This window comes from Taeniopygia guttata, chromosome 17 (genome assembly GCF_048771995.1).
Source record: "Taeniopygia guttata chromosome 17, bTaeGut7.mat, whole genome shotgun sequence".
NCBI classification, from domain to species: domain Eukaryota; kingdom Metazoa; phylum Chordata; class Aves; order Passeriformes; family Estrildidae; genus Taeniopygia; species Taeniopygia guttata.
In genome coordinates this window covers 6776899-6804377 of record NC_133042.1, presented here as the reverse complement: position 1 = coordinate 6804377, position 27479 = coordinate 6776899, and the positions used below count along the sequence as shown (strand labels likewise).

The 27479-nt window shown below is 57.7% G+C and overlaps 1 protein-coding gene across 2 annotated transcripts; it reads right to left on the bottom strand.

The window, feature by feature from the left end:
• Positions 1-29: 29 nt before the first annotated feature.
• Positions 30-18397, bottom strand: LAMC3 (laminin subunit gamma 3). 2 transcript variants are annotated; one of them, XM_030286691.4, is made up of 28 exons: positions 18005-18397; positions 14113-14417; positions 13792-13922; positions 12741-12907; positions 12306-12494; positions 12024-12141; positions 11846-11944; positions 11495-11631; positions 10046-10162; positions 9540-9735; positions 9232-9341; positions 8722-8940; positions 7149-7337; positions 6821-7066; positions 6450-6603; positions 6187-6329; positions 5927-6105; positions 5698-5836; positions 5099-5304; positions 4742-4818; positions 4492-4626; positions 4074-4218; positions 3803-3964; positions 3485-3587; positions 3184-3383; positions 2906-3052; positions 2609-2708; positions 30-1969 (listed from the first exon to the last, which is right to left on the bottom strand). In XM_030286691.4, exons 1-28 carry the CDS (start codon positions 18375-18377, stop codon positions 1725-1727), a joined length of 4731 nt encoding a protein of 1576 aa, XP_030142551.4. In that variant the 5' UTR covers positions 18378-18397; the 3' UTR covers positions 30-1724. The 2 variants fall into 2 exon arrangements, with proteins under 2 accessions (XP_030142551.4, XP_030142552.4); XM_030286692.4 differs by having other exon boundaries at positions 3803-3961.
• Positions 18398-27479: the final 9082 nt, after the last annotated feature.

Below are 27479 nucleotides of genomic sequence, written 5' to 3'. Positions count from 1 at the left end.
TCCACACGCCCTGGATGGACAGCTGTGTGTTATATTAAGAATTTTTAATGGATATAGCTCTAGGCAGGTGGCACCACAGAGTTCCAGAAGGGCAGGAGGCAGCGTGAACCACATCTTCAGCAGCAGGCACGCAGCAGAGGCTTGACATTTCTGTAAGAGCAGCAAATTTGTGTGTTCACTGGAGATGTATAATTGTCCTCCCAGAGAGACAGTGAGTGGCCATGACTCCCTGCCTCTGGCCAAGCTGGATCACGCTGTGCTCTCACTGTTCCATGGCTTTGCTTTCCCAGAGCTGTCCTTGGGCAGCAGCAGGGGAGCCCCTGCCATCACACCCCCACAGCACCGCAGCTCTGGCACCCCACTCCTTGGGCAGCTTTTGTGCAGGATTAGAAGGGTGATGCTTTGTTCTCAGTAGGAGAATTCTGTGTTCCTTCCAGGCCACTGGACCCACCAGAAATGTTGCTGGGGGAATTCAACACCAATGGCAGCAATTTTACATAAATTACACAAGACTTTAGCAAACCTGATTTGCAGCACTGTGAGAAGAAAAAACATGGGTAAAACCGGTTAAAAATGAAGAAAGATCCAGCCTGGGGACTCGTTTCTGGTCTCATGGGAATGACTTCAGCTACCTGGAGTCACAGCACAGCCAGCACAAGGTGGGCTGAGCCAGGACCTGGCTTGTCCTGCAGCCCAGCCCACATGAGAGCCCAGGGGAACATAAATGGCTTTCCTTTAAAGGCAATACAGCCACTGACCTCTGCCACCCCGTGGGAGTGACACAGGCAGGAGCGGGTGTCCAGCTGCTCCCCATCCAGCCCACACTGGCTGCACAGCCTGCTGCCATCAGCCAGCTCCTCGCCAGGGGGGCACAGTGCTCCTGTGAGGCTGTGGGTGCTGCTGCTCTGACACCTCCCTTGACTACATCTCTGCCACCCAGCCCCTGGGACTGTGGTTTATAGCCATGCCTGGTGACATTCCAAGCAGAGCTGGCTGTGGCCTTGTCTTACCCTGGAGCAAGGGAACAGCAAAACCTGAGCTCCTCTCATACTGAAGCAGGCTGAGGATGTCCCACCTGCCTTTCAGGAGCTGGGTGAGGATCCATATTTGTTTTGTTTCTGCTCATTAATTTAGCTCTCCCTGCTGTGAACTCCCTTCCCTTGGGAAGCAGGCAAGCTGTGTGCCCTCCAGCGAGCAGCTCTCTGCCTGGCTTCACCAGGATTCCTCTCTGCACCTCTGACCACAGCCCATGAGCATGACACTGTGCAGCAGGACCAGCTTCCAGCACGTGTGAGAGCCTCTCTCTGCTCCTGGGGCAGGAGGGAGTGCCAGGCAGTACAGCTTGGGTACATTGCATACTTGGTAAGCTGCCCCTGCCCAGTGCGCCGTGCTGCGATGGGAAAGGAGGGATGGAGGAGATCTGTGAGGATCCTTTGTTCACTCTGCAGTGAGATACCAGCCTGGAATGGCTCCATATCCTGCACAGAAACATCGGTGGCCCTGGTAGGTGGGTATCCCCCCCTCCCCAAGGGCAGGGGTGGTGGCTGGAGTCATGCTGTGGAGCCTGAACGGGTGTGGAAGAGGACCTGGGGTGTGATACTGTACGGAGGGCAGTGTGAGGAGTGGTGGGAGGGATTGATGCTGGTGGATGCAGAGTGTCCTTCCCTCTGCCATTCCCCGTGCAGGATGGGCACAGAGGGCATGTGGCAGCAGCCAGCGACCTGTCACTTGGAGCAGCTCTCAGGGAGGCTCCGCAAAATGTCCTCCAAGTTCTGCTTGTCAGCCCGGATCTCAGCCAAGTCGCTCTCAAATGCTTGGATCTTCTCCTGCTGCTGTGCTGCCTCCTGCTGCAGCCGGCTGAGCTGGCTGGCCAGGGCACCCGGCGTGGCCAGGCGCAGCCACAGCTGCTCCAGCTGCAGCCTCCCCGCGCTCAGCACTGCGTCCACCTCCACGTCCTGCTCCAGGTTACCTGGGCAAGGGGGAGAGGACATGGATGAGAGCAGACAGGTGGACAGGAGATGTTCTGGATGTACTCCATGGCACCAGGCAAGCTATAGGGAGTGGGTGCAGCAGGGCATGGAGGCTTTGCAGCTTCGCACTGATCACAGATAAGAAAATGGAGCTGTCGCTCCAGGCAGAGCCTGGGCACTTCTCACTCTTACAAATGGGTCATGGTTTCCACCCTTTTGTAAAATTTCTTGGATGCAAGAGTTCTGGAATGCTCAGAAATAAACCCACGTGATAAAAACATGAGGAGCTGGAGCAAGACCAACCAGCACCAAGGAGCAAACCCAGTCTAGCACAGCCCCCAGTTCCAAAGGGACTTTGCCAGCCTTGCTCCCCCTGGGGATCCCAAGGAAGATCAGTGTACCCAGACCAGACATGAGCACACACATTCTGCAAGTCCCAATTCATTCTTCGTGAAGGATTTCCTCAAGACATGAGCCTTTAAAAAGCCTTGCTGAGACCATGGATGATCTCAGCCAAAGAGCACCCGGCTCAGCCTGGCTGGCCATCAAGCAGGAGTACCAGTGAGCAGGGGAGGCCTGGCCCCCACTAGCCCAGCCCTTTCCCTGGAACCTGCACCCCATTTCCCACCAGGTCTCACCTAAGCTGTTCAGCAGGTTGTTCAGGGTCTCGATGTCTGACATGAGTGAGCCCCGGGCTTCCTGGAGACTTTTTGCCATCTCACTCACCTCTGACCCCACCTTCCAACAGAGACAGACACACAGATCAGGGACATCACTGACCCTTGGCTGGGTGGTAGAGAAGATCCCAGGAAGATCCCTAAGGTGTTGTCCCTACAGTGGAGCTCCCAATCCGGTTGTTCCTTATGCTTTGGGCTGTGGGCAAAGCTGCTTCCATGCTCTGGAGGACACAACCTGCCCAAGGAAACCCAACTGACCTGCTGTGCTTCCTCCAGGTCTGCCCTGAGCTTCTCAGCCATGTGCTCCTGCCGGGAGAGCTCCCACTGGGTCTCATTGGCACGTGTGGAGAGCTGGCTGGCATGTTTGAGGGCCTGTTTGCTCTCCTGCAGCACAGCCCGTGCCCTCTGCAAAGGGACAGAGATGGGAACAGTCACCTGGGGACACGCAGCCCTGCCTGCAGCAGCCTGGGCTCTGTAGGTGATGGCTGCCAGCCTGGCCATGCCCAGCAGCTCCACCCCAATCCCTCAGCTCAGACCTTGGCACTCCCCTCAGAGATTTGCTCAGCCTCCCCAGCTGTCCTCTGGGCTGTGGTGGAGATGGACAGGGAGTTTCCCAGTGTCTTCTCTGCCTGTTTAATCTTCCTCTGAGCATCCACCATCACTCTGTCCCTCACAGTGGCCATCCTCCTCCTCAGGGCAGCCTGACTCTTCTGATGCCCCAGCACCTTCTTCATGCCTATAGGAGCAACGTGACCATCACCAAACTGTCCAAATCTCTCCTTGTCACCTGGTGAGAGCCAGGTTGTGGCTGGAGATGCTCTGACTGGTGCCTTTTACCTTCCAAGCTGGCCAGGAGGGACTCGGCATCGGAGAGCACAGCTTTTCCTCTGGAGACAGCCATGGTGGCCATGTCATGGGCAGAGCCAGCCTGGTCCCGCAGCTGGAGAGGAGAAGAGAGGAGGAATGAGGCTGGAGAGTGGGTGAAGAGCTGCACCCAACTGGGAAATGTGAGATTCAGCCTGCTCCTGTTTGGCAGCAAGCTCCTAGGCACATCTGGGAGCCCGAGGGACGATATCTCCCAAAACATCAAGGCATGGTCCCTCCAGTTGCTGGAGCAGTGGGATGGGGCTCCTCGTTCCTGTGAGCAGCAATTACCTGCTTGAAGCTCTGAGTCCTTTGCAGCTCCAGCTGCAATCCAGCTGCCAGTGTGCGGGATGCCTCCACAGCCCGCTGAGCCAGCGGCTCCTGGGCCGCTGCTGCCTGCTCCAGCACTGCCAGCTCCTGTGCCAGGTCTGCAGCCTGCACTGGCAGCACCTGCTGAAGGATCAGCAGAGGCTCCATGAGACCATCTCCCAGCTCAGGAGGCAGCACTGGTAAAGCAGGAGGTAGGCACGCCAGCAGGAGCTGTAGTTTGGGTGCTGCTCACCTGCCCCAGAGCAGCCACCTGCAAAAGTCTCTCAGCCAGGTCAGCATGTGCCTGTTCCACGGCTGTCACAGCTCTCCTGGCCCCCACTGCCACCTCTGCCATGCCAGCGCCCAGCTCCTCCTGTGCCCGCTGGATTTCCTCATACCTACACGGACAGGACACTCCTGTCAGCCAGGGCCCTCTGGTCCCTTGAAGGATGACGAGGACAACTTGGCCCTGGACATGGATGTAGCAGGAAATTCTGGGGGCTTTTCCTGAACTCCTCCAGCACGAAGCACACTGTCCCTGCACTTTACAGCACTGAGTTTAAAGGTGCCCAGCACGTGCGTGTTGGGTAGGTGCCAAATCACCACAACCAAGTCCTATAACAGGGACCTGGCCAGAGGAAAGGGGCTGAGGTGCCCTGCCAGCCCCTCACCCAGCCTCCAGCTCATGCTGCACGTCCCGTGTGGCGTTTCCCTCCAGCAGGTCCCGCAGGAGCTCGGAGCTGGCGCTGGAGGCACGCAGTGCTCTCCTGACCACGGCCTCCACCTGTGCCATGGACTCCTTGTGGCTGCAGGGACAAGGACACCCAGACAGAAGGTATCAGGATTGGCCTCCTGCCAAAGGAGTGGGCCCCCTGCACCCCCAGCTGGGCTGGCAGCTTCCTCTGCCTGTCCAGGTCTTACCTCTTGGACAGAGCCTGAGCCTCCAGTGCCCAGTGGCTCCAGTTTGTGGGCTGCTGTGGGATTTCCTGGGGAATTTCCTTGGAATGCAAACAGCAGAGCTGAGACCCTTGCAGGGAGCAGGCACCCCTGGACCCTGCCAGCCCAGCACCACAAGAACCTCCCAAAGGGCTAGAGCAAGGAAAGTATCTCCTCTTGACTCAGCTGCAAGGAGGGCTACACCCACATGGACCCCAGGCTTTCCTGCTCCCCTGCTCTGCTGGTCACATCCCACCCCAACAGTCCCGAGAGGCACATCCCAGTGCCCCCCAGGATTGTCACCACCCCCCTCGGGAGCCCAGGGCCACTGAGAGCCCCCACCGTGGTAGCCAGGGTGTCTGCAGCATGCAGGATCTCCTGCTGGGCCGACTGCAGCACGGCCCCGATCTCCGAGAGCAGCGTGCAGGTCTTGGGGGGTCCGTGGTCAGAGCATCTGGTGGCCCGGCTGGCATTGGTGAGACGGCCCCGTGCAGTGCTCAGTGCCCCTGCCAGCTGCCCCACCTGTACCAAGAGGGTGGCCCAGGCACCTGTGGGCAGCACAAGCATCTCGTTGCCCACTGGGGTTGTCTGGGGCTGCCCCATGCCCCAGCCCCTGCCAAACAGCTATTAATGAAAGGGGAATACAGTCCCTCTGGGTGCTCAGGAGGGACCCAGGAATTCAGCACCCAAAGGGTACCCATGTGCTGGTGCTCAGCCCCCAGTAATGCCCATCACTGCCTGCTCCAAGACCTCAGTGGTGTGAGCATCCCTGCAGTGCTCTGTCCTCCCACAAAGGCATGTCCCCTCCATTGCCCTCCCCCCAGGCCACACCACACTGAGGCCAGCGCTCACCTGGGACCTCCTTGCACCCACCCAGCATGTCACAGCACCCTGAGGGAGCAGAGGGTGGAGTAGGTGAAAGGAAGGAGAGCCCCCTGTACCTCTCAGGAGATGTGGGCTGGGCAGCCCATCTCCCCGGGGTGCATCTCCCAGCATGGCAGACTGGCCCGGGCGGGCATCACAGCCTGGCTTCTGCAGCCATTCCTCCATCTCCTGCAGCCTGGCCTTGAGGCGCTCAGCCTGCGGGCAGGACACGGGGGGACACGGGGGGACAGTGAGGCACTGCAGGGGCGGGGTGCTGTGCCTGCCTCAGCAGTGCACAGGCTGTACCTCGTCCTTCACCAGCCCGTAGCAGGCAGGACACTGCTGGCAGCGGGAGCTCAGTGGCTCAAGGAAGAAGTTGGCCTGGCAGCGGTCACACTTGTAGCCCACGAAGCCGGGGTGGCACAGGCAGGTGCTGTTCTCGTGGCACTGCGGGGTGACGGAGCCCAGCGGGGAGCAGTTGCAGGCTGCAGTGGTGGCAGAAAGGCATCACACTGTGGCTGCCAGCCCTGCTTTAGGGACAAAGATGCAGTGCCCATTCCCATTACCTCGGCAGCCTCTGGCAGAGAAGCCAAAGAAGCCGTGCTGGCACTGATCACATTTCTTCCCTGTGACACCGGGTTGGCAGGAGCACTGCCCCGTCAGCACGTGGCACCCACTCTCCCGTGACCCTGTTGGGTGGCACTCACAGCTGCCATGAGAAGTGGAGGGTCATGAGCAGGCAGTCAGTGCAGAGAGCAGAGCTGGGAACATGGAGCCACTGCTGTCCCCTGGCAGTCCCATGCCATGCCCCATGCCATGCCCCACATACCTCTTGCACCCCACGGTGGGCTCCAGGCCGTAGTAGCCGGGCTGGCACTGCCCACAGGCTCTGCCTGTCACGTGTGGGAGGCAGTGGCACTGGCCCGTGCCAGGATCACAGCCCTCCATCCTCGGGTCTGAGCCACTGGGGTTGCAATCACAAGCTATGGGAGACAAAATACCTCCAGAGAGTCCCTGCAGGCCAGAGTATCTCTGGGGAAGGGCGGCAGTGGAACAAGAGGGCAATGGGGAACACGGGGTGGGGGGTAACCTGGACTATCCATCAACCCCTAAACCTGCTGGGCATCCCCTTCCACCCTCTGCCTTCACTGCTGGGAGGATTTTGGCTGCAAGTGAGCCGTGCCCGGGGGCTGTACGTACGTGCACACTTGCCAGCAGGGCTGGGAGCCAGCGCATCCCCGTAGAAGCCCGGCCGACACCTCTCGCAGTGGTCGCCCATTGTGTTGTACAGGCAGCGCAGGCATCGGCCCGACACGGGGTCACAGTTGCCCACGGCATTGAGATCCACGTTCCCGTGGCACTGGCAGGGCTCACAGGGATGCACGGGACCTCTCTGCCCCAGGGGGTCCCCGAAAAACCCGTCATCACAGAGCTCACAGCGTTTTCCTGGGGAAGGTGGAAAGGTGGGGAGCATCCAGCCGTGCCCACGCTGCCCACAGCCCCTGTGCCCACCCACCCCCAGCCTCACCTCTCTGCCCCGGGGGGCAGTGGGTGCAGACCACCTCCCCAGTGCTGGGCACCTCGGTGCAGGGCGAGCGGCCGGGGCAGGGGCAGGGCTTGCAATCATCAGAGCGCCCAGCGAAGGGGTTGCCATAAAAACCGGGGCTGCAGCGCTCGCAGAAGGGACCCTCTGTGTTGTGCAAGCACTGGCAGTGCCCTGCGGGGAGGAAAACAGAGCTGAGGGTCTGTGAAAACCCAACCCCGAATAACAGCAGGGACTGCGGGAGGGATAGAGAGCCCAGCGCTGAGCGTGGCAAGAGGAACGCATAGCCCCAAGCAAAGGGTTGCACATCTCCATACAGTTGTCAGGACATTTTCCCTCCTTGCTCTGTCTTTGGAGAGGGAGAAGGTTTTGGAGAGGGAGAAGGTTTTGGAGAGGGAGAAGGTTTTGGAGAGGGAGAAGGTTTTGGAGAGGACACGGAGGCCACAGCGACGCAGGGACGAAGCAGCGCTGGCACAGACATCCCCATCAGTGTGTGCGGAGGCTGCCGGCGCCTGCCGTAATCCACAACACATTTCTGAGTGTCGAGGCGCTCCTTTCCAGCCCGCCTTGGAAAACACAAGCAGCCGGCCCTGCACCCACCGGGGAGCATCTCCCCAGAGCGAGCCCAGCCGGTGAGTCAGCCTTCCGAAATGGGCTGTGAGCAGGAGAGGGAGGAAGAGGAGGAAGAGCGCCCAAGGAACCCCCCACCTCCAGGCAGATGCTCTGCTTCACTGGAGAGAGGAGGCAGGGGGAGGATTCCCCCATGTGTTGTGGGGTCGGGTCATACCAGGAAGGCTGCGCAGGAGGGAGTGTTATTCCATTTTCCCCACGTCCAGGCAGAGTCAGACGATGGAAAATAAAGAAAAAGCGGGTGGCAGGAAGAAGTGGAAAAATAAACTAAAGGAAGTGCGCAGGCTGGCAGCGCCCAGGCCGGAACATCAAAAGCCTGGCCCCATCCCTGGGGATTGTGCCAGAGCCAGCCCCGGCTCTGCGGGATGAGGGCGGGTTTGCAGAGCTGCTGCTGTGTTTTCGTGGACAGGGCAGGAGCACTCTGTCCCCTCCAGCCCTCTCCATCCTGCCGTACATCACTGAGGAGAACCAGCCACCGAGGGGCTGGCTGGCAGCACAAGAGCTGGCTCCTCTGGTGTCTTCCCTCAAGCCCGGCACCTCTGTGTTCTCCTGCTTTTTTCTCTGCTCAGGTTAACCCTCAGTTGCAGATTCCAGAGCTGCACCCAGTCCTGCTCCTCTCATCGGGCAGTGAAGCTGCCTATGAGATCCAGCCCAGAAAAACTCTCTCTGCTGCCCCTGCACTCTTCTGAAGACCAGCACCCTTCCCTTCTCCTCCTCAAAAGTCCTCAAGTATCATGAAAAATGCTCCTCTAATTATAAATTAACACCATTATTGCACTTATCTTTGCAGTTTGTGCCTAGAACCACCCAAGCAATTCAACTTGCAAATTTTGGGAACCACAACCTCACCAATGGTTCCCAGCTGCCCTCAGAACAAGCAAAGGCATGGATTTGTCACCCACACACGGAGCTACTGAGGGGTACACACCTGTGAGGGGGTGGCAGTCCCCGTGCTGGTTGCAGGTGCAGGGCACGCAGCTGACGAAGGGGCCGCCAAATGGGATGTCCCTCTTGAATCCAGGAGCGCAGGACTGGCAGAACTGCCCGGTGTAGCCCATGGGACACGTGCACTCCTCCACCCAACCTGCCCGTGTGCCTGGCCCAGGGTGAGCAGATGTGAGCTGGACCTCGCTCAGGGACAGCCTGCCTGTGGGAGGGGAGAGCGGTGTGGGAATGGGATGGTGCGTCCCCTGCTCTGCTCTGAAATGCTCCAGACAGGCACAGGAGACCCCAAAATACCTCCCTGAGAGCCCAAGGGTGTTCACAGAGAGGAGACAGCCCCTGCCCCAAAACACCCCCTACAATCCCTCTCATCCTTGAGAGCCTGATGCTGCTTCGATGTCTCCAGTCCCACCCCAGCCTGGTCCACATGTTTTGTGGGGCCACCTTTGGGATGTTTTGTGGGGCCACCTTTGGGATGTTTTGTGGAGCCACCCACCTCTCACGGGGCCGCTCACGCGGAGGCGGAGGGAGGTCAGATTGGAGAGCAGGCGCTGGAAGCTGAAGGCCGACAGCAAAGGCTCTGCACCCTCCTCTGCCTCGTGCAGCCTGTGGGAGAGGGAGTGGGGGAGGCAGGACAGGGCCAGTCTGAGCTGGGTGCTGCAGGACACTCAGCTCCTGGCTGGGACCTGGGCACAGCACAGTTAAATCCCCAAGGGGGGCAGCGAGCAGTAAAGGGCAGCCCAGACAAATCAGGCACTGAGCCCTAAATCCCACTGATGTTCCCCAAAACTCTGAGATGGGTACCTGAAGGTGACAGCCTGCTTTCCATGCTGGAGCTGGCTCTTGCTGCTGGACATGGTGATCTCCATCCCCTCGCCCTCCAGCAGCAGCTGGACCTGGAGCAGGGGCACCCCACTTTCTGTTCTTGTCCCATTCTCCACTCCCAGCAGCAGGGACAGGAGCTGCCCATAACTGAGGCGCTGGTTCTGCAGAAACTTCTCTGGGAGGGGAGAGAGGAGCAAAGTCTGTAGGACATGAAGGCATCAGCCCTGCCAGGACTGCCAGTGCAGTCCTATTCCCTCCACCATCATCAGGAGCCAAAGTCACCCTCCCAGAGTGATGCCAGCTCCAGCCTGCCCTCCTGGGGACCTGGGCCACTGTTCCAATACCCCTCACTGTCTTCTGCTACAGAAACCTGCTCAGCTCTGGAATGGAGCCCAGTGCCTCCTGCACCAGCATCGCAGTGGGACGAGAGCACCAGAGGGTCCTCGTGGCAGAGCAGCCCCCCGGGGACCCAGCACACACAGTACCTGGCGCAAGAAAATCCACAGACTCCTCTCCATCCCACTCGGCGATGATCTCCCGGCCAGCCCAGCGCAGAGGCAGGTCTGTGGTGCCTGGAGCTGTGGCAGCCCAGCCCTCCAGCCCTGTGTGACAGGATACAGTGACAGGGCACAGCTAAGGGAGCCACGAGTCCCTGCCAGCACAGCACCAGCAGGGTGCTGCTTTCAGGGGCTCTGTCCCTCCTCCCAACACTCTCTTGAGTCTTGGAAGGGGCCAGCATTTTGTAACACCCTGCTCCACTTGGGCTCTGCGTTCTCATGCACTGGAGGGTGGCCTTAACCACCCCCCATCTATTTATTTTCTTAGATTTGGAGGAAATGATTATCTTTAAACTTTTGCCCCCTGCCTGTGCTGCTACTCTAACATTACTGTGGGCTGGTGAGCACAGAAAGCCTGAGAAGAAATGCTGGAGAAGCCCAGAATAGACAGGGCATAATTGCATTAAGTTGGTTTCCTTAAGAAAGCAGTTAAACTCCCCCCTGACTCTGCAGAGTTGGTTATTTCTTCCAGCCCTGCAGGACAAACACTTGGAAATCTCTCAAGTGGGCTGTGCTCTGTTATCAAACCATCCCCAGTTTATACTTTTGCCCAGTTTAGGAAAATTCCATCTGATCCCCTCTCCGCTGTGGACTGGGGAATGTTTTGGGGAGCGGGGATTTAGGAGGGCGCTGTGGCTGCATCTCAGCTCGGAAACTGCCAAACCAGCCCCCAAAGGAGCAGCCCCAAATTGCCTGTGTGAAGGGTGGAAAAAAAGACTCTGTTTAAAGCCTGGCTCAGTTTCAAGGCCGTAGAAGACATTCCAGCAGCACAGCAATTGGCAGCGCGGTTTAAAGGCAATTAAGATCCACCAGTGCCTGGCGCATTCGTATCCATCTGGGAACGGGGAGGCACAGGGGGTGCCAGCCGTGGGTGCCCGTCCCCGCGGTGTCCCCGCAGCGGGGTGGCACACGCCGGCATGCGCGGCAGATGGCAGGGCTTCCCCGAGCATCCCAGCCCTGCCAGCAGCCGGCCAAAAGCACCACATCCCTCCCGTCCCACAGCGCTGGCACATCCCAGCCGAGCATAGGGAGAGGAGGGAATCATTGGGAAAGTTCCCAGCAAGCTCCATCCTATTATTTTTTTCTCTTTCTGAGCTGATCTTTAGCGCTCCTGCAGTCCCTGGTGTGGTGGAATGCCCACGCCTGGCCCCACAGGAGCAGGGTGGCTCGGGGGAGTCACGGACACCCTGTCACCGTGGGGCCGGGGGCAGAAGCTGAGGTTTAACAGTAGAACAAACCCTCTCCACCCATCACCAGCTCCAAAGGGAGGTACTCAGCCCCGAACAGCGACATTCATCCACATCCTTCCCAAACATCTTGGCTGAAATTGGCGGAGCAGCGCCCTCCGTTTCACCGGTGTGGGGAGGGGGTCGTTACCTTGGCTGAAGTCGGAGAGGATGTAGGTCTCCTCGTAGCCATCTGCCGCCCTGCAGGCGCTGGAATGGCCGTAACAGAAGCAGCTGGAGCAGCCAATGGGGTTGTGGGGTTGCAGGTTAAACCAGCCCGGCTGGCACCTGGACACGGGGAAGAAGGAGACGGGAGAATGTGGCACAGGGCAGGCAGAGCTGCAGGGAACCGCGGCAGTGTGTCCTTGTGGGACGCTGGTGACAGCTCCTTGTAAGCCCAGTCCCAGTGGTGCAGAGGAATGCAGCCCCACAGCCCTGCCACCAAGTCCAAGCCTGGAAAGGGACAGTGTTCCCGTCCCCATGCCAGGGCGACGGTGCTCACCTGTTGCACAAGTGCCCCTCCACCCTCTCCTTGCAGGTGCAGTGCCCCGTGGTGGGGTCGCAGGTGCCCACGCTGCCCGCGGGGTCACAGGTGCAGGGTCTGGATGGGGTGAGGTAAAGGCAGGAGGTGAACCCCGGTTCCATCCCGCTGCTCCTGCCCGGGGCCGGCTCCTCCTCACCTGCAGCCACCTTCGCTGAGGCTGTGGTATCCATCCTTGCAGCGCTCGCACTTCCAGCCCGTCACATTGGCTTTGCAGACACAGGTCCCCGAGTTGTCGCACTGGGGCTGCAGGGAACCTGCGGGGACAACCTGAGGCTCAACCCCAGCCGGGGAGAGACACAGGACGGGGAAGATGGGGAAACCCTGAGCAAAAAACAATCCACCAAAACCATCCCTCCGACCAAACTCCGGCTGGGGCAGCAAGAGCTCTGCAGCCGGAGCCTGGCACAGCCCTACACACCTGCGGGGTGGCAGTGGCAGGGCTGGCAGGTTCCCTGCGGCTCCCAGCGGTAGTAATTCTGCCTGCAGCTCTCGCAGTGGGGCCCGGCCGTGTTGTCACGGCAGTTGAGGCAGTGTCCCCCGTGCCCGGTGCGCCGGAACAGCTCCCGGTCGTAGAAGCACTCCTCGGAGCGGCCGCTGCAGTTGCAAGCTGGGGGAGAGGCGGGAGGATGGGGCGGGAGCAGAGCTGGGAGCAGAGGCTGCACTCGTGGGGTAAAGGGAATGGGAACACTCGGGGTGCTGCTGTGAAGGGCAGCCCCGGGGTACAAACCCTCCTTCCCTCCCAAAATGAAGCAGGTGCAGGAAGGGCAGGAGGTGCCAGGTGGGCTGATGCACCAGCCCAGCCCATCAGGGCCAACCACCGCTGTGGCCACGGAGCCACCCAGGGGATACTCACGGAGGCACTCATGGGCAGCCTCGGCCGTGCCGCGCGCCCAGGGCCGGTCCTGGTAGAAGGGCTGGCAGCGCTGGCAGTCGGTGCCGGCCGTGTGGTGCTGGCACACACACACCAGCTGCCCGGCCTCGTCCGGCGCGCACTCGCTGGCGTGGCCATTGCATTTGCACCTGCGGCGAGACCCCGGCGCGGGGGAGCTGCTCTGAGCACCGGGGTGGGCAGCAGCAGCAGCAGCAGCAGCAGGATGGTGCCCAGGCTGTGCAGTGTGTGACCCCGCTGCTGGGCTGGCGCTGGGGTGAGAGCAGCTCAGGCTGTGCTGGCCTTGAGGCCGCCCATCCTGTTCCCGAGGCTCTCCCAGCCTGGCCAGTCAGGAGGTCACACTCCGAGGGTGGCCCATGCTAACCAGCTCCAGCTGCTGTCCCTGGAGGTGGGACAACAGCTACAGGTCTGTTGGCTGGCTGGGAGCTGTCCCAGCCCTGCTGTCTGGGTCAGAGAGCTCTCTCAAGGATAGCGAAATTTTCCACTTCCCCCAGGTGGGGAAGGGCATGAGCAGCACAGCCCACGGGCAGCATCAAGTGGGTGCCACCTGCATCTCTATCCCATATCTGCTGCCCTTTCCTGCTGGCAGTTTTTCCAGCTTCTCTGCCTGTGGTCATGCTGACTCCAAGCTCCTCCAACAGCCTTTGCAGCTTCAGGTTATCTTTCCACTAGAACCCCATGGCTCCCCTTTTGCACTGCCCAGGAACCATTAGAGTCACAGGAGGAGCAGCACGAGTCCCAGTGTCATTAAAAGCCATTGGGCTGGGAGGGAACAAAGCAAATACAGCTGGTGGTACATGGAGCGGGCTAGTGGGGAAAAGATTTCTGCACAGCTGGGAGGTCTCCAGGTTTAATCACCCATCTCGGCACCTCCAGCTCCAGTTTACACATGGAGCAAGCCACATCTGAGCAGTTTGCCCCAAAATCACAATTAAACAACAGTGAGGTGGGGAGCAGCTGCCCCAATCCCACAGCCCCAAGAAGGTCCCCACATTTCTGCCCGGCTGCTCCTCACCTGCCACCAACGGAGAAGTCAGATATGGCATAGTAGTATGACTGCAACACCTTGGGGTCCTTGAAGATGTCATCCCCAAATGTGTTGAGCCGGTTCAAAGAGATGAGCAGGTCAGTGACTGTCACCCACTCCTGCAGGGGACATGGGGAAGCCACCTTGGTAGAGAGACCTGGGCCACCAGTTCCCAGCCCAACCAGGACAGATCCTGCAGCTTTTCAAGCCAGGATGCAGCGCATTGCCAGCACTTTTACCCCAGCTGGGTGCAATAATACCCTTGATCCCAAGGCTCCATGCACCACACCCCTCCCACCCTGATGGCACCTGCAGCGCGGGGCTTCCATCAAAATTGTAGGCGCTGGGCCGTCCCTCCAGGGTGGAGAAGGCCACGTTGCCCCCGCTCAGCGGGGAGATGTCGCTGAACTCGTCGCTGCAGAAGGCCACCTGCTCGTCCTCGCCTGGCCGCAGGTACTGCCGCGGCCGCTTCCCGTAGGTCTTCTGGCAGGACGCGCTGTAGAACTGGAAGGGCACCCAGGGCCCCTCGGCGCGGCTGCGCTTGTAGATGGCGAAGCTCTCGGGGCGGCTGGTGTGGAACTTCAGCCGCACGTAGGTGATCTCGTAGGCTTTGCCTGGGGACAGACCCACCATGCTGCAACCCTCTGCCGGCCACCCGATGGGCACCACAGCCCGGATTACCCCAACAGCATCTGCGGCACCCACCACAGCTAAAATCCCCACTGTCACCCAGCTGCCCTCCACCAGCTCCTCCTCCAAATCCTGTCCAGGTCCAAGCTGGCTCTCACCCCAGTGCAAGGCCCGTGCCTTGTGTGGGTCATTGGGAGGGTGGCATGGGCAAAGAGCAATTCCAAATCCAGGCTCTATCCAGCAGCTGTGGGGAAGAGTTAGGCCCACAGCACTGAAAGCATCCCCAGGGCAGTGGTGCTTTAGGGATGGAGAGTTGGAAAGGGTCAAGGCCAATCCCTTCCCAGGGAGCTCCATGCCAGGACCTGGCATCGCTTCCATCTTTGCTGGGATGAAGACAAAGAGAGGCCACCAATCCTTGGGGCATCCAGCGAGCTCTGAAAGAGCTTGAAAGAATTAGCAGAAAGGAGAAGAGAAAACACCAAAGTGAACATCAGACCCATTTAATTGCCAGAGATGAAGGACCAGCTCAAAGCCTGAATTGCTCCATAACAGCACCACTCCTGACAGCACAAAACAATTAGCTGCAAGGTTTTGGCTTTATTTGAAAAGATAATGAGTTGGGAATGTTAGAGGGGTTATTCCAGGACTAGGAAAACAAGCCTTTAATTGGGCCCATATGAATACTGTCGCGTATGTGCCGCGACTTTGCTGCGGGGGAGCCGAGGCAGCCGGCTACCAGCGCTGGGAAAAGCAGCTGCATCCCATCAGGGATGCAGGAAGCGCCCGGGAGAGGGGGACAGACCCACTCCCAGCCCACCCAGAGGTGCTGAGGGCCAAGAAGGGGCTGTCCCACCCTTGCCTTGTGTCCCTCTGGGGCTGGTGACAGTGGGGTGCCCCTGTCCTGCGCCCCATGCAGGGGGGACGCCTGGCAGGCGCCGGTTCCCAGCCTGCGTGGTCCCAAGGGGTTCTCTACCAAAACAGCGAGGTCGGGGCCGTCACCTCCCGGAGCAGTTTCCTCTGGGAGAGGAAGGGAAGGCAGGGCTGTGTCAATAAACTGCCCCAAGTGGCCCCACACGAGGGGAGGGGACGGCCACGCTGGTGGAGACCCAGTTTGGTGCCTCCAGCTGGGCTGGAGGAGATTCACTTTTCTGAGGAATTTTCATGAGAGGAGAAATTTGGCTGATTAAAAAGCCTGTCTGAGAATTTTCATGTGTTTTTCCCAGACAGGCTTTTTAATCAGCCAAATTCTCCTAAGGGAAAAAAAAAAAAAAAAACCAGAAAATAAACCAGGTTTGTTGTCTCTCTCTGCTGCCCAGGTGTGACATGTCCCAAAGCCAGATGTGCTGCTGGACAGTGATGCTGGGAAGGGTGCACAAGCAGCACCAGGACCCCTGGGTGCTCTCCCAGCTGTGCTGTCACTTGAATAAATTGTGCACCTGCCTCCCCCTGAGCCCAAACTGCAGCTTGTACTGCTCTGGGGCTCCAAGAAGAGAATTCTGGAGAGGAGGAAAGGAGCATGTGGGACAGTCATGTCACCTACATGTCCTGTCATCTCTAGTCCCACAGGAAAATCAGAGTCAGAGTCACAGACAGAGACAGCGCCTGATCTAGACACTCCAAAATGAGCCACTGACATTCAGATTTCTTCCTGAGGAGCCCTGGTGTCTGTTGCCTTTGCAAGCCACAGATATTTTGGGTTCCTTCCTGACATCATTCCTGACAGGGCAAATACAAGAGCTGTGGACACTTGGGATGATCGACCAGCTGCAAGCCCACTGCACCATAACAGCATGACTGTAACCTCACGGGGAGAAGAGATTTAAAGGAGCATAAATCTAATTAACGCCAATCAACAACATGCAGGTAAACACAGGTCTTGTCCAAGTCATCCCATGTCTTATTTAATAAGCTCCCCAGGCAACCACGCTGGAGAACTTACAAGAGGTGTGACTGAGCAAGACAGGCAGGCTAGGGGGGCACACTACATGGGATGAAAAACCCAATTACTCGGTAGAGCTCAGGAGCAAGGACTCAGCCCAGGGTGCATTCCAGAGGACTGCAGGGGCCAGTTGGGCTTTTCCTGCTTAACCCAAGTGAAAGCAGTAAGGCAGCAATAAAAACATCCGTGGCTGGGACAAGAACAGGGCCTGGCAACTGTGGGAAAGGTCAGACAATGATGTGCCAAGCACCACGATGGCACTTTTTAGCATGGCAAGATAAAGGGGCCATGCAGGAAGAAGGGTACAATGGCAGAGGATGCTCCAGCTCATGAAGGTGAGCAGGACAGGCTGGGAGATGAGCTCAGTGCGATGCTTTAGTCTTGGTGTGTTAACAGAGACAGACACGGCAGGGCAGTCACAGGGACTGGACTCCGCTGGAAACCCGAGTGTGGGGTCCAAGAAGGACCACAGAGGAAGAAGGACAGAGGATGGGAAGGAAGCCCTGGGGCATGCAGAGCCCGCACATGTCGCTGTGCTGGGACTGGTGGCCACAAAGTCGCCCAGCAGCAGCTGGCTCAGCCACCCAGGCTGCATTCGGGTGGTCTGTGCCCCGGGTCACCCACCAGCAGATTCGGGACAATCTGACAGCCTGCCTTAGGTGGACAAGAGGCTGGTAAATCCCCTCTGTCAGGGCTGGCAGGAGCAGGGGGTGAGGATGGCAGGGGGTGAGGATGGCAGGGGGTGAGGATGGCAGGGGGTGAGGATGGCCGGGGAGCCCAGCCCCAGCCTGGGGACAGGAACAGATGTCCGCCCGCTGGCAGGGGGCTGGGAAAGCAGCGACCTCCACCCAGCCGGGCAGCTCCCCCGGTCACTGCCGGGGCCACACGGACCCTCCACCGTCACCCCGACCTCGCTGGGTCCCACCAGCAGGGCTCGGTGCCCCTCAGCAGCTCCAGCCACAGCCCCTCCACTACCCGCCTTCGGCATGCAGATGGCAGGAGACTGCAGAGAATGAAGATTTTACAGCGCTGGCCAACAGCCAGGAGAGTTTAGATGGCAGGAAAATGTTATAAAACCTTTTTAAAATGCCAGGCATGCCCCTTGGGTTTAAATACCCTCCAGGTGGGCGGCTCGCACAGTATTTAAAACACAGAGGGTCGATGCCAGCTGGGGAAACCCACTGGGGTTGCACGGAGTGTCTGGAGCTCGGCACCCTGAGACATGCCAGGCACCCTGAGCAACGCAAGGGGGTGAAACAGGAGGGGCTTGGCACCCGTGGTAGTCACCCTCCCCGGGCAAGGCTCTCCCAGGGTGGGAAATATCTGCCTCCTGCTCTGCAGGCTTCCAAAATCAGTGAAAAAAAAGCAGCCTGGGTGAAGGGGGAGCAGGCACTCCGGGCATGGCTGGCTGGGCAGCAGCACAGACAGGCACAGCTCCTGGCACCTGGGACTGGGCTGATGGACAGGGCAGAACCCCCCCGAGTCCTTTCAGTGCTTTGCAGAGGGCAGCTCCTTCCATAAACCCCCCAAAACAGCCCAGGGGAGGGTCCTGTCCTTAATCCAGTACCGGCAGCAGGATCTCGATGCACCCGACACCGACACCGACACCCCCGGGCTGCTGCCGGCACTTACCCAGGCGCAGGGTGATGTTGACGGAGTTGGGGTACTGGATGCCAAAGGCCATGGACTGGCTCTGCCACCAGGTGCTCTCCTCCTGGCTGTGGAAGTCGGTGAGGAAGGAGGCGTTGTGGTGGCGCCGGGGGTCGGTGGCATCGCAGCGGTGGCACAGGGCGCTGGCGTGCTGGCCGCCCGTGTGCAGGCAGAAATCCTCCGGGGGGGACCCGCAGGTGTTGGTGACCTGCACGGCCCGGCCGAAAGCGGCGTTCTCGAAATCGGGCATGCAGCGGCGGGGCTGCCCCCGAGGGTCCTGGCAGGGGGATGAGCCCCCCAGCCCCAGCCCCAGCCCCAGCAGGGCCAGCAGGCAGAGCCCGGGAGGCTGTGCCATGCCTGGCCCGAGCCTGAGCCTCCTCTGGATGGCAGGGCGGGACGGAGCGGGATGGGACGGGGTGGGATAGGATGGGATGGAATGGGATGGGATGGGACGTGTCCCCCTCCCCGGCACCTCCTCTCGCTCCGAGGTCCATCTTGTGGAAGCTGCTGGGAATGTCGAAGTATGTGAGGCAGAGCTGTGGAGTTCGGGATCCCCGCAGGACATCCTAGTCCCCAGGCCAGACCATCCAGTGCTCCATCCCCAAAACAATTCCATTTCTTTGTGGATTGGGGATTTGCATCTTCAGCTGCGCTGGCATAGCTGGGCTCCTCCATTCCTCAGCCCTGAGAATGAGCTTGTGGTGCTTCACATGAGGCTTTTCCTTCAATTGGTAAGGGTCACCACTATTTTTGCAGCCCCAAAATCAAGAAGGGATTAGGGAAAGGCTTTGAAACAGATTCGCTTTGAAGCACCTTCTTCTCCCCGCGCTGATTTATGGGGGGCACTGACTGCTCTCCCACTTACACCAGCCTGCCTGGGTGGTGGGTCTGTGACACCCCAACTCCTCCACACCAGCACCCTCGAATGGGGCCCCATCCCTGCCTGTTGCCATGAGTCAGCCCAGTCCCCTGGACCTGACTGAGGGCACATTCCTGTGGAGGCATCTCCATGGGGTAGCAAAACCAGATCATCACCAGACCTCATTAGCAGCTTGCAGCTAATGCTAATTATAGTCTGTGCCAGGGGAATCCCTCTGGGGACTATGGAACCCTCTGGATTTGACCCGTGGCAGCAGGAGGGTGACAGGGAGGGAGACAGGAGGGAGAGAGGCAGCCTGGCACGGTGCTGTGCCCCTGGGCAAGCCCTGACCCACACCCCACAGGGGCTGTATTTGCAAAAGTGGGATGCACAGGGGAGCTCTGCCTCTGATCCCCACACCACTTCACTGAGCTGCCCACAGGGGCTCTGGAAACTTAGTACTCATTTATAATTTAAGCTCCTTCCTCCCCTTCTACTCTTATTTATTTTATTCTCCTTCCCCGCACACCCTGCGGGAGAAAGCACCAGAGGGGAGCTGTGAATCAGAGCCCTGGGCAGCGGCTCCCGCAGCAGCGCTGCCGTTTCAAAGGCCCATTATCATATATTGACCCAGGCTCTGACAGCCAGAGCCAGCTCCTCTGGGAAGGCTGAATTTCCCAGCATCCAGGAGCTGTGCAGCAGCTGCCTGGGAGTGGGCGGCCAGAGGGAAACCCACTGTCAACCTCCAGGGAGAAAGAGAATGGTTTGCAGCTCAATAATTGCCCCACGCGTTTCCACCACCACTTTAAATGGGATTTTCACCCTGCAGAAATGAGGTTTTCCAGGTGTTGTGCTTTTCCCGTGGCACTGAGGCTGTAAGCTCCGGACAGGAGATACAATCATAAAATACTCTGTGTTGGAAGAGACCCAAAAGGATCATTGAGCCCAACTCTTAAATGAATGACCCATATGGGGATTGAAGCCATGACCTTGGCACTATTAACACCATGCCCTAGCCAAATCTTTTGTGTCATGGGTTTGCCTCCTCCTCCTTGGGATACAACACACATCCCTGAGAGGATCTGCCTGCCCCTGTTACAGAGGGGTGCACACTGGGGAGTGATGACACCACACAGCCAGGGCTCAGGGTGATGATGAGTTTCCCAATCTCACCTGCTCCTCCAGCACAGCCCACTGGGTGTGGGGGGATGGCCCACAGTGGGAATTGGGGTGGCACTGCTGTGCTCAGTAGTGGGGATGGATGCTGCAGCTGGGCTGGGAACTGCAGGTTTCCAGATGGATTCAGCTGTACCCCAGACTGGATGAGCCCTCACCAGGCTCCTGCTGGGTGGTGGGCACCAGTTTGCCCCTTGCCCAAGGAGATGCCCTACACTTGCTGTGGTCCATTGGTAACAAAGCCCAATCTCACCTGAAGTCCTCTGTACCTGCAGAGACTTCACCCAATGCTCCAGGACTTTGGTCCAAGCACTTTAGGGATGTGGTGACCAAGGTTGTGATGACACCAACCTGTCCAGGAGCCTTCTTCTGCCCCAGCACAGACCTGGAACCCTGCAAGGGTTAAAAGCCGTGAAGGCGGAGAGGAGAAAATGTTCTTCTGATTTGCTTAATGAACGTTAATTAAGAAGACAGAAGATAGCAGATTCCTTCAGGGTAGAGATGAAAGGCCCGTTAATTAAATCTGGAGAGCAGGAACAGGGCCAACTGATCCTCCTCCTGATCAGACCTGACAAGGCAGGGGCAGGAGTGAGGTGTGCCAGATCCCACTGCCCCTCATGTCCCACAGCTCCAGGCTGGCAGCATGGCCAGGTTTTGACAGGGTGTGTGGCACTGGGTGTCACTTACCTGCCTCCAGCACCCGTGAGGCTGAGGGTGGCCCCATCCATCCCCTGGAACTGGGGTGAGAGCTGGGTCACTGCCCCAGGCTCCGCTGCACTCTGTGAGATGGACACCCCTTAGTTTCCAGCAGGAGCTTCTCCCAAAGGGATGAGGAAGAGGAGAAGGTCACCCAGCTCAGGCAGTTTGCCCCAGGTCCCACCATCCACAGGAGCTGGCCACAGGTTACATGGGAGAGGGTCAGGAAGGCACTGACCACCACCTTGTGCCATGGAGGGACAGCCTCTGGGATGGACACCTGCCTGTGTTTCAGCACACACACTGCCTCATTTTCCTAGAACAGGCAGCTCCTACCACCAGTGATTTGCCAAAAATGGCTTTTCTGCCTCTAGCTGAGACCTGGGGCACAGTAACAGGATTCTGCTGGCAGCCTGCTGCCTCCATGCTCTCCTCCAGCTTTTAGCACAGGCTTATTTTTAAAAGCAGAGCAGCTGAGCATCCCAAATCACATCCCAAAGAGCAGAGCAGTCCTATCTGGCCTTCCCTGACACTGTGTCCAGTTCCCTCTCCCGCTGCATCCCTCGCCCTGGGACTGGAGCAGGAGTTGGAGGCAGGCTGAGCTGCAGGATGCCACGAGCATTTCAATGAGCACAGAACACGCTCTGCCACCCTCTCAGCATGCACAGCCCTGCAAGGGGGGACACTGGGGTGACAGGGGGCTCCTTGTCACACACAGAGAGAGCAGGAAAGGGCAGCTGCCAGCACACCCCCCAGCTCTGCTGACCACGGAGTGAAGACCCCATCTTCAGTGTAGTGAGAAACTGAACCTGCAGTGTAAATAATGGCTGGAGCATCTCTCGCGTGCACTGGCTTATTTTGTAAACCTGAACTTTGCAAAATGTCACAAAACGGAGAAATGAGAGGCCTGGGATGAGTAAATCTCTATTAGAAATTCCCTGGGATGGCAGCAGTCATGTTCTCGCTCGATGATGGCAGTTCCAGCCCAGCCCGGCTCGGGGAGCGGGGTCATGCGTGGCGCTGATTGCAGAAAGTATTTAATTAACAGTGCCGTAAATGCAGCGCTGGAGATGCCAGGCAGACCACGGCGGGCCACGATGCTGCTGAGCTGCAGGAAGTTTTGCCAAGGCTGACAGGAGATGAGGAAGGGCAGAGAAAATCCAGTTGATTTTGCTCCCTGTTTTGCCACAGCCCTCAAGGGGAGGACAGGACAGTGACACTGTCAGGATGTCCCCTGAGCAAGAAGGCTTCACCCTCAGTGCCCAGATGAGTGGGCATTTTACCCGTAACAGGTAAAGGAGCTCTCTCCCAAAGCAATTGTCAGGGTGCACATCACCGTCCTCTTCCCTGATGCACAAACGGTCTAAAGTCACCTTTTCAGAGATAATCATCCCCAAATTCTCTCAATACCTGGCAGACAGTGAAAATAGGAACATCTCAGCTTCACTCGTGCATGACCACAAGCTCATCATCTCACTGATGAGCTGAGCTACTCCAGATCTGACCCAACTCAAGGACACAGGGTGACAGCCAAGCCATCACTGTCCCCAGGACACACATTTCACCCATTGCACGGGCTCAGGAGGTCGGGGACCACGGCAGGAGGAAGCACCAGGTCAGAGCAGGACCAGCCAGTTTCAGGCACAGCCAAAAAGGACCTTTTTTCGCCTGAGCTCATCAGCAGCTTAATGACACTGGCTAAAAGGCTTCAGAGTCCCTAATCGCTCATCATATTACGGCTGCTCACAAGTGAGGCCAACCAGTACAAACCTCCTCGAAGCCTTTCTAATTAACAAGCAGAGGCTTAGGCTCTCCCAGCCCAAAAGCAGCATCTCAGCTAAAACCAGCAGCCTGTTAGCCCCAGTTCCCTTGATAAACCCCTTTAATGGGCTTGTCAGCATCACCTGAGGCCACCTCATGGGCTAACAAGGCACAGCTGTCTGTGTGTTCCCCCCTGCCTCTCTGCTGTGGGTGGGGAGATGTCCATCCATCCATCCATCCATCTATCCATCCATCCATCCATCCATCCATCCATCCATCCATCCATCCATCCATCCATCTATCCATCCATCCATCCATCCATCCATCCATCCATCCATCCATCCATCCATCCATCCATCCATCCCTCATCCATCATCCATCCATCCATCCATCCATCCATCATCCATCCATCCATCCATCCATCCATCATCCATCCATCCGTCCATCCATCCATCCATCCATCCATCCATGCATCCATGCATCCATCATCCATCCATCCATCCATCCCTCATCCATCCATCCATCCATCCATCCATCATCCATCATCCATCCATCCATCCATCCATCCATCCATCCATCCATCCATCCATCCATCCATCCCTCATCCATCATCCATCATCCATCCATCCATCATCCATCCATCCATCCATCCATCCATCCATCCATCCATCCATCCATCCATCCATCCATCCATCCATGTCGCTATAGGACACGAGAAAACACAATGCGAGCCACCTGCTATTTTGCAAGGTAAAAGAGGAAGTTTATTTTCTGACTCCAACTTTTATACTTTTCCAAAGGTGACAATGGATTGAAGAGTGAATGGGCCACATCTCCAAAGACATTGGACAAACCACTAGTACATCAAGTTTCTCCACCCCCATGAAGGAATGCAAAACAATATGTTATTTACAGAAATTGTGTGGGAAAGTTTTCCAACAGAATGTAAACTCAGAAGGCTTTAGAAAAACTTAAGAATCAGGGCGACACATCCATCCGTCCATCCATCCATCCATCCATCCATCCATCCATCCATCCATCCATCCATCCATCCATCCATCCATCCATCCATCCCCACTGTGGCAGGAGCCATGGGATGTTGCTGCCATGGCTGTCCCTAATCCTCTGCTGGATCCCTGGACATGTCCCTTGCCTACCCCATCCATGAGGTGCTGGATTTCCCCTTCAGCAGGAGGGAGGGTGACAGCTGAGCAGCAGCAGATGCCACCAGATGGTCACCACAGTGAGACACCTGGCTGAACCGGTAACTGGGAGGACACTGGAGCGCCTCATGTGCTGAGTGACTCCCTGTGCGGGTCCCAAGGGGGCCGAGCTCGGAATGGTGGCCCTGAGCTGCTGCCCACAAAGCCTCCAGGACCTTTGCAGCACTGAAGCACCTGCACTGGCACTGCCACAAAGGTTTGTGGCCACACTCACAGCCTGGGCTGCCCCTGAGAGCGGCTGAGCGCTCGCACCTCATCACAGAGATGGTTTCTCAGGGGGCTTTGGAAAATCAGGCTTGGAAAGCACTTCAGAACTTTTTAAGCCTGCTTTTCCACAGCCCCCCAGAGCCCATCACTGGGATGAGTGGTGAGTGCTCAGCCCCTCTGCCGGGGGCTGCCTCCCCCTCCCTCCCATTCCCACTCCCACTCCCATCCATCTGAGGTGCCCCAATATTCTCTGTGACAAACAAAAGTTGTTGTGATACCTTTGACTTTAAAGTAGGAGAAATAACTCCTCTGTTAACGTGATCTACCGTGTCTTTATATCCCCAGGCGTGTCGCCCTGGACTGGGGCCGGGGCTCTGATTTAATATTCTCATGGAAACCGGTGCCCTCATCCAATTACCACGGGGATTTCGGTGCAGGCAGCAGCTGAGCCACAGTAGCCCCTGGCACAGGAATGAGCCCCTGGCACGGGAATGAGCCCCACGGGGGACCAGGCCCACGGTGACCTCACTGGGGTCACCCCAAAAAGTGCTGCAGGGGGTCCCGAGTTAATTTGGCACTCCCAGATAGCGGCTGTGCCAAGGACTGGGTTAGACTGGGAAGCACTGGTGGGAACTGGGAGAGCAAAGGGAAAACAAAGCCTCGCTCCAGGCGGCACGGAGAGCTCGGTGGGAAACATCCCTGGAGATTTCCACTTCCCGCGGGAATAAAATCCTTCTGTTTCCAACTGGAATGCCTGCTGCTCCAGGCTGGATGCTCCCTGGTAATCCTGCATCATTTATTTTCATTGGCTGACAGAAAAAAGTGCCGTCAGAAAAGCGATGCTAGCTATGCTGGCTGGCATAGGAAATGTTGCTTTAATTGTATTTTATTTGGCAATAAGAAAAGAGAAGCAAGAACGAACCCTCGAGATATCCCCTCTCTCCCCCCATTTAAAATTTCAATTTGGTAATTTTATGACAATGTTTCTGATAAAACCCAACAAAGCACATTAAAGTGAGAGAAGTGATTTATCCTTTTCAGTGGCACGTGATCTTTGGATACATTTTCCAATCTATATATATTAAGACAGTTTAAAAAAAACCCAAAAACCAAAACAAACTTGTTTGGCTTTTTTCCCATGTCAACTGTTATTTTTCAACCATAAAACCCACTATTTTTTCCAGCCCTGGTTTCCTGCTTTCTGATGCCTAAAGGCAAAACCAGGGAAGTATTGGACATCCCATCTGAAAAAACCATCACGGAGCAGCCCCACTTCCTTCAGCCCAGGCCTGGCCATCACACCATGTCCTGCTGTGATTTCACACTTTCAAGGCCATTTTCCTTGAAAATTTCCCTTCCATCCTATCCTGAAGGAAACTGTGTCATTGATTTACTGTTGGAATCAGAGGAAGAGGCTGGCTCGTGCTCAGCCTCTCCTGATGCCGATGCCAGCTGGGAGCTGCACGGGCTGGCCTTGATTTGGGGGTTCCCTGACCTCTCCCCAGCATCTCCACAAGCCAGGAGGATAAAACCTTCAAAACCAACGTGACATTTAGAAACCAAACCACCAATCCACAAACCTGTGGGTTTCTCCGTGCCACCTGGAATCAAACACTGAATCTTGGCTAACCAGCCCGGTTCTCCCACCCAGCCGAGCATCCTGAGCTTCCTTCCAGCATCCTGCAGATTTATTTGTTGCATAAATCCCTGCTCCCACCCAAGTGTGGCAGCGACGCCTTCGAAGCACCGGGTGTTCCACACAGCGTGGGGGGGGCTTGGGAAGGGGTTAATGGGTGGGCACAGGCAGAGCTGGGGAGTTGCTAGGAGACTTGGGGCTTTGGGATGCTGGATGTGATGCTCAGCCAATGGAGAAGTCCTCTGAGGAGTAAATCTGCTAATTTGGGCATCGTTGACTGCAGGGGCTAGGGGTGGATGTGGGTGCTGAGCAGAGCTGACCCTGACCCCCTCCTCCCAGCCCCACACGGATGCTTTCCCATCCTGCTCCCATGGTTTTGATTAAACCACTGAATTAATCTCTCGCAATAAACTCAGCTGCTATTGTAGTTTGCTTTGGGATTCATCATCACTTTCGCAGCAAATACAGCAATTAAGCAGAGAGGTATTGGTAGCTCAGGAGGGAAAGCTGGGCTCCCCCAGGCTGATGTTTGGGATTGGGGTACCCAGGTCTGCCCTGCGTTGGTTTTCACCAGCCCAAAGCCCTTTCTGGAGGCTGCTGAGAGCAAGGGGAGCTGGAGGAGGCACCACTGCCCCCCCTCACCTGCATATGCTCCTCCAGATGGCCCAGGCTGCTGCTCTCCATGTGGGAAAAGGTTTTAAATTAAAATCTTCCCTGTGTTTTTTGGCGATTTTTGGCCGGGTTTCTTTCCCCTGACTTCCCAGCTCTGCAGCCCATTTGCCATCATTAAGCGCAGATGGAGTGGCAGCACGGTGGAGTTGGGTGGGTGGTTGGGCACAGGGGGGTCTCCAGCCAGGGCTCAGACCCACAGAGACAGCTGTGCGCCCCACAGACACAGCTGTGTACCCCACAGAGACAGCTGTGTGCCCCACAGTGACAGCTGTGCGCCCCACAGAGACATCTGTGTGCCCCACAGAGACAGCTGTGCACCCCACAGACACAGCTGTGCACCCCACAGAGACAGCTGTGCACCCCACAGATACAACTGTGCACCCCACAGTGAGCCCCTCTCAGGCTGGGGTCAGCCCTATCTCTCCACAGCCCCCCTTGGCTGTCAGGAAATGGAATTGTTCCTCTCTGGAGATCCCTGATGACCCCCACAACCAGCCCCTCTCATCAGCACCAAAGTCCCCCTGTCACCATGCCCAAAAGGGCAGGAGAGCTCCTTCAGAAGCCCAGCACCCTGGAAATCCATCCCAGTGGGGTCTGACCTGGCTCTGCTCCAAACCAGAGCCTTTTCCCACCCATCAGCTGCTCATGATGACCCTCTCACCAGGTGTAGGGATGGAACAGGACAGGACAGAGGGATGGGACGGGATGGGACGGGATGGGATGGGATGGGATGGGATGGGATGGGATGGGATGGGATGGGATGGGATGGGATGGGATGGGATGGGGATGGATGCAGCTTTCCTGCTATCCACAAGCCTGGCAGAGGAGCAAAACCCACACCGGGGCAGGATCCAGCCCCTCCAGGGACTCTGGGATGCCAACTTTTCACAGAAACAGAGGATTACAGCACATCAGTTCCAATCAATACTCTGCCGTGGCAGAAAGCAAAGGGAAAAGAGGAACAAAAAGAGGTTTCTCATTTGCGGGGGATTTGGGGCTTTTGTTGTGTTTGGAGGGAGGAGGGGAAAAAAAGCTTGAGAAAGGGCTGGGAAGGAAGAGCAGCACTCACCCCTCTGAGACAGGGTGGGACCCTCTGAAACACTCAGGGAGCCAGGGAGAGCATGTGGGCATGGGGTGGGATTGGGATGGGAACAGGGTGGGTGTGGGGTGCTCCGTCTCCACCCGGCACAGAGGGCTCCATTCTTTCCTCCCCAGACTATGGCACCT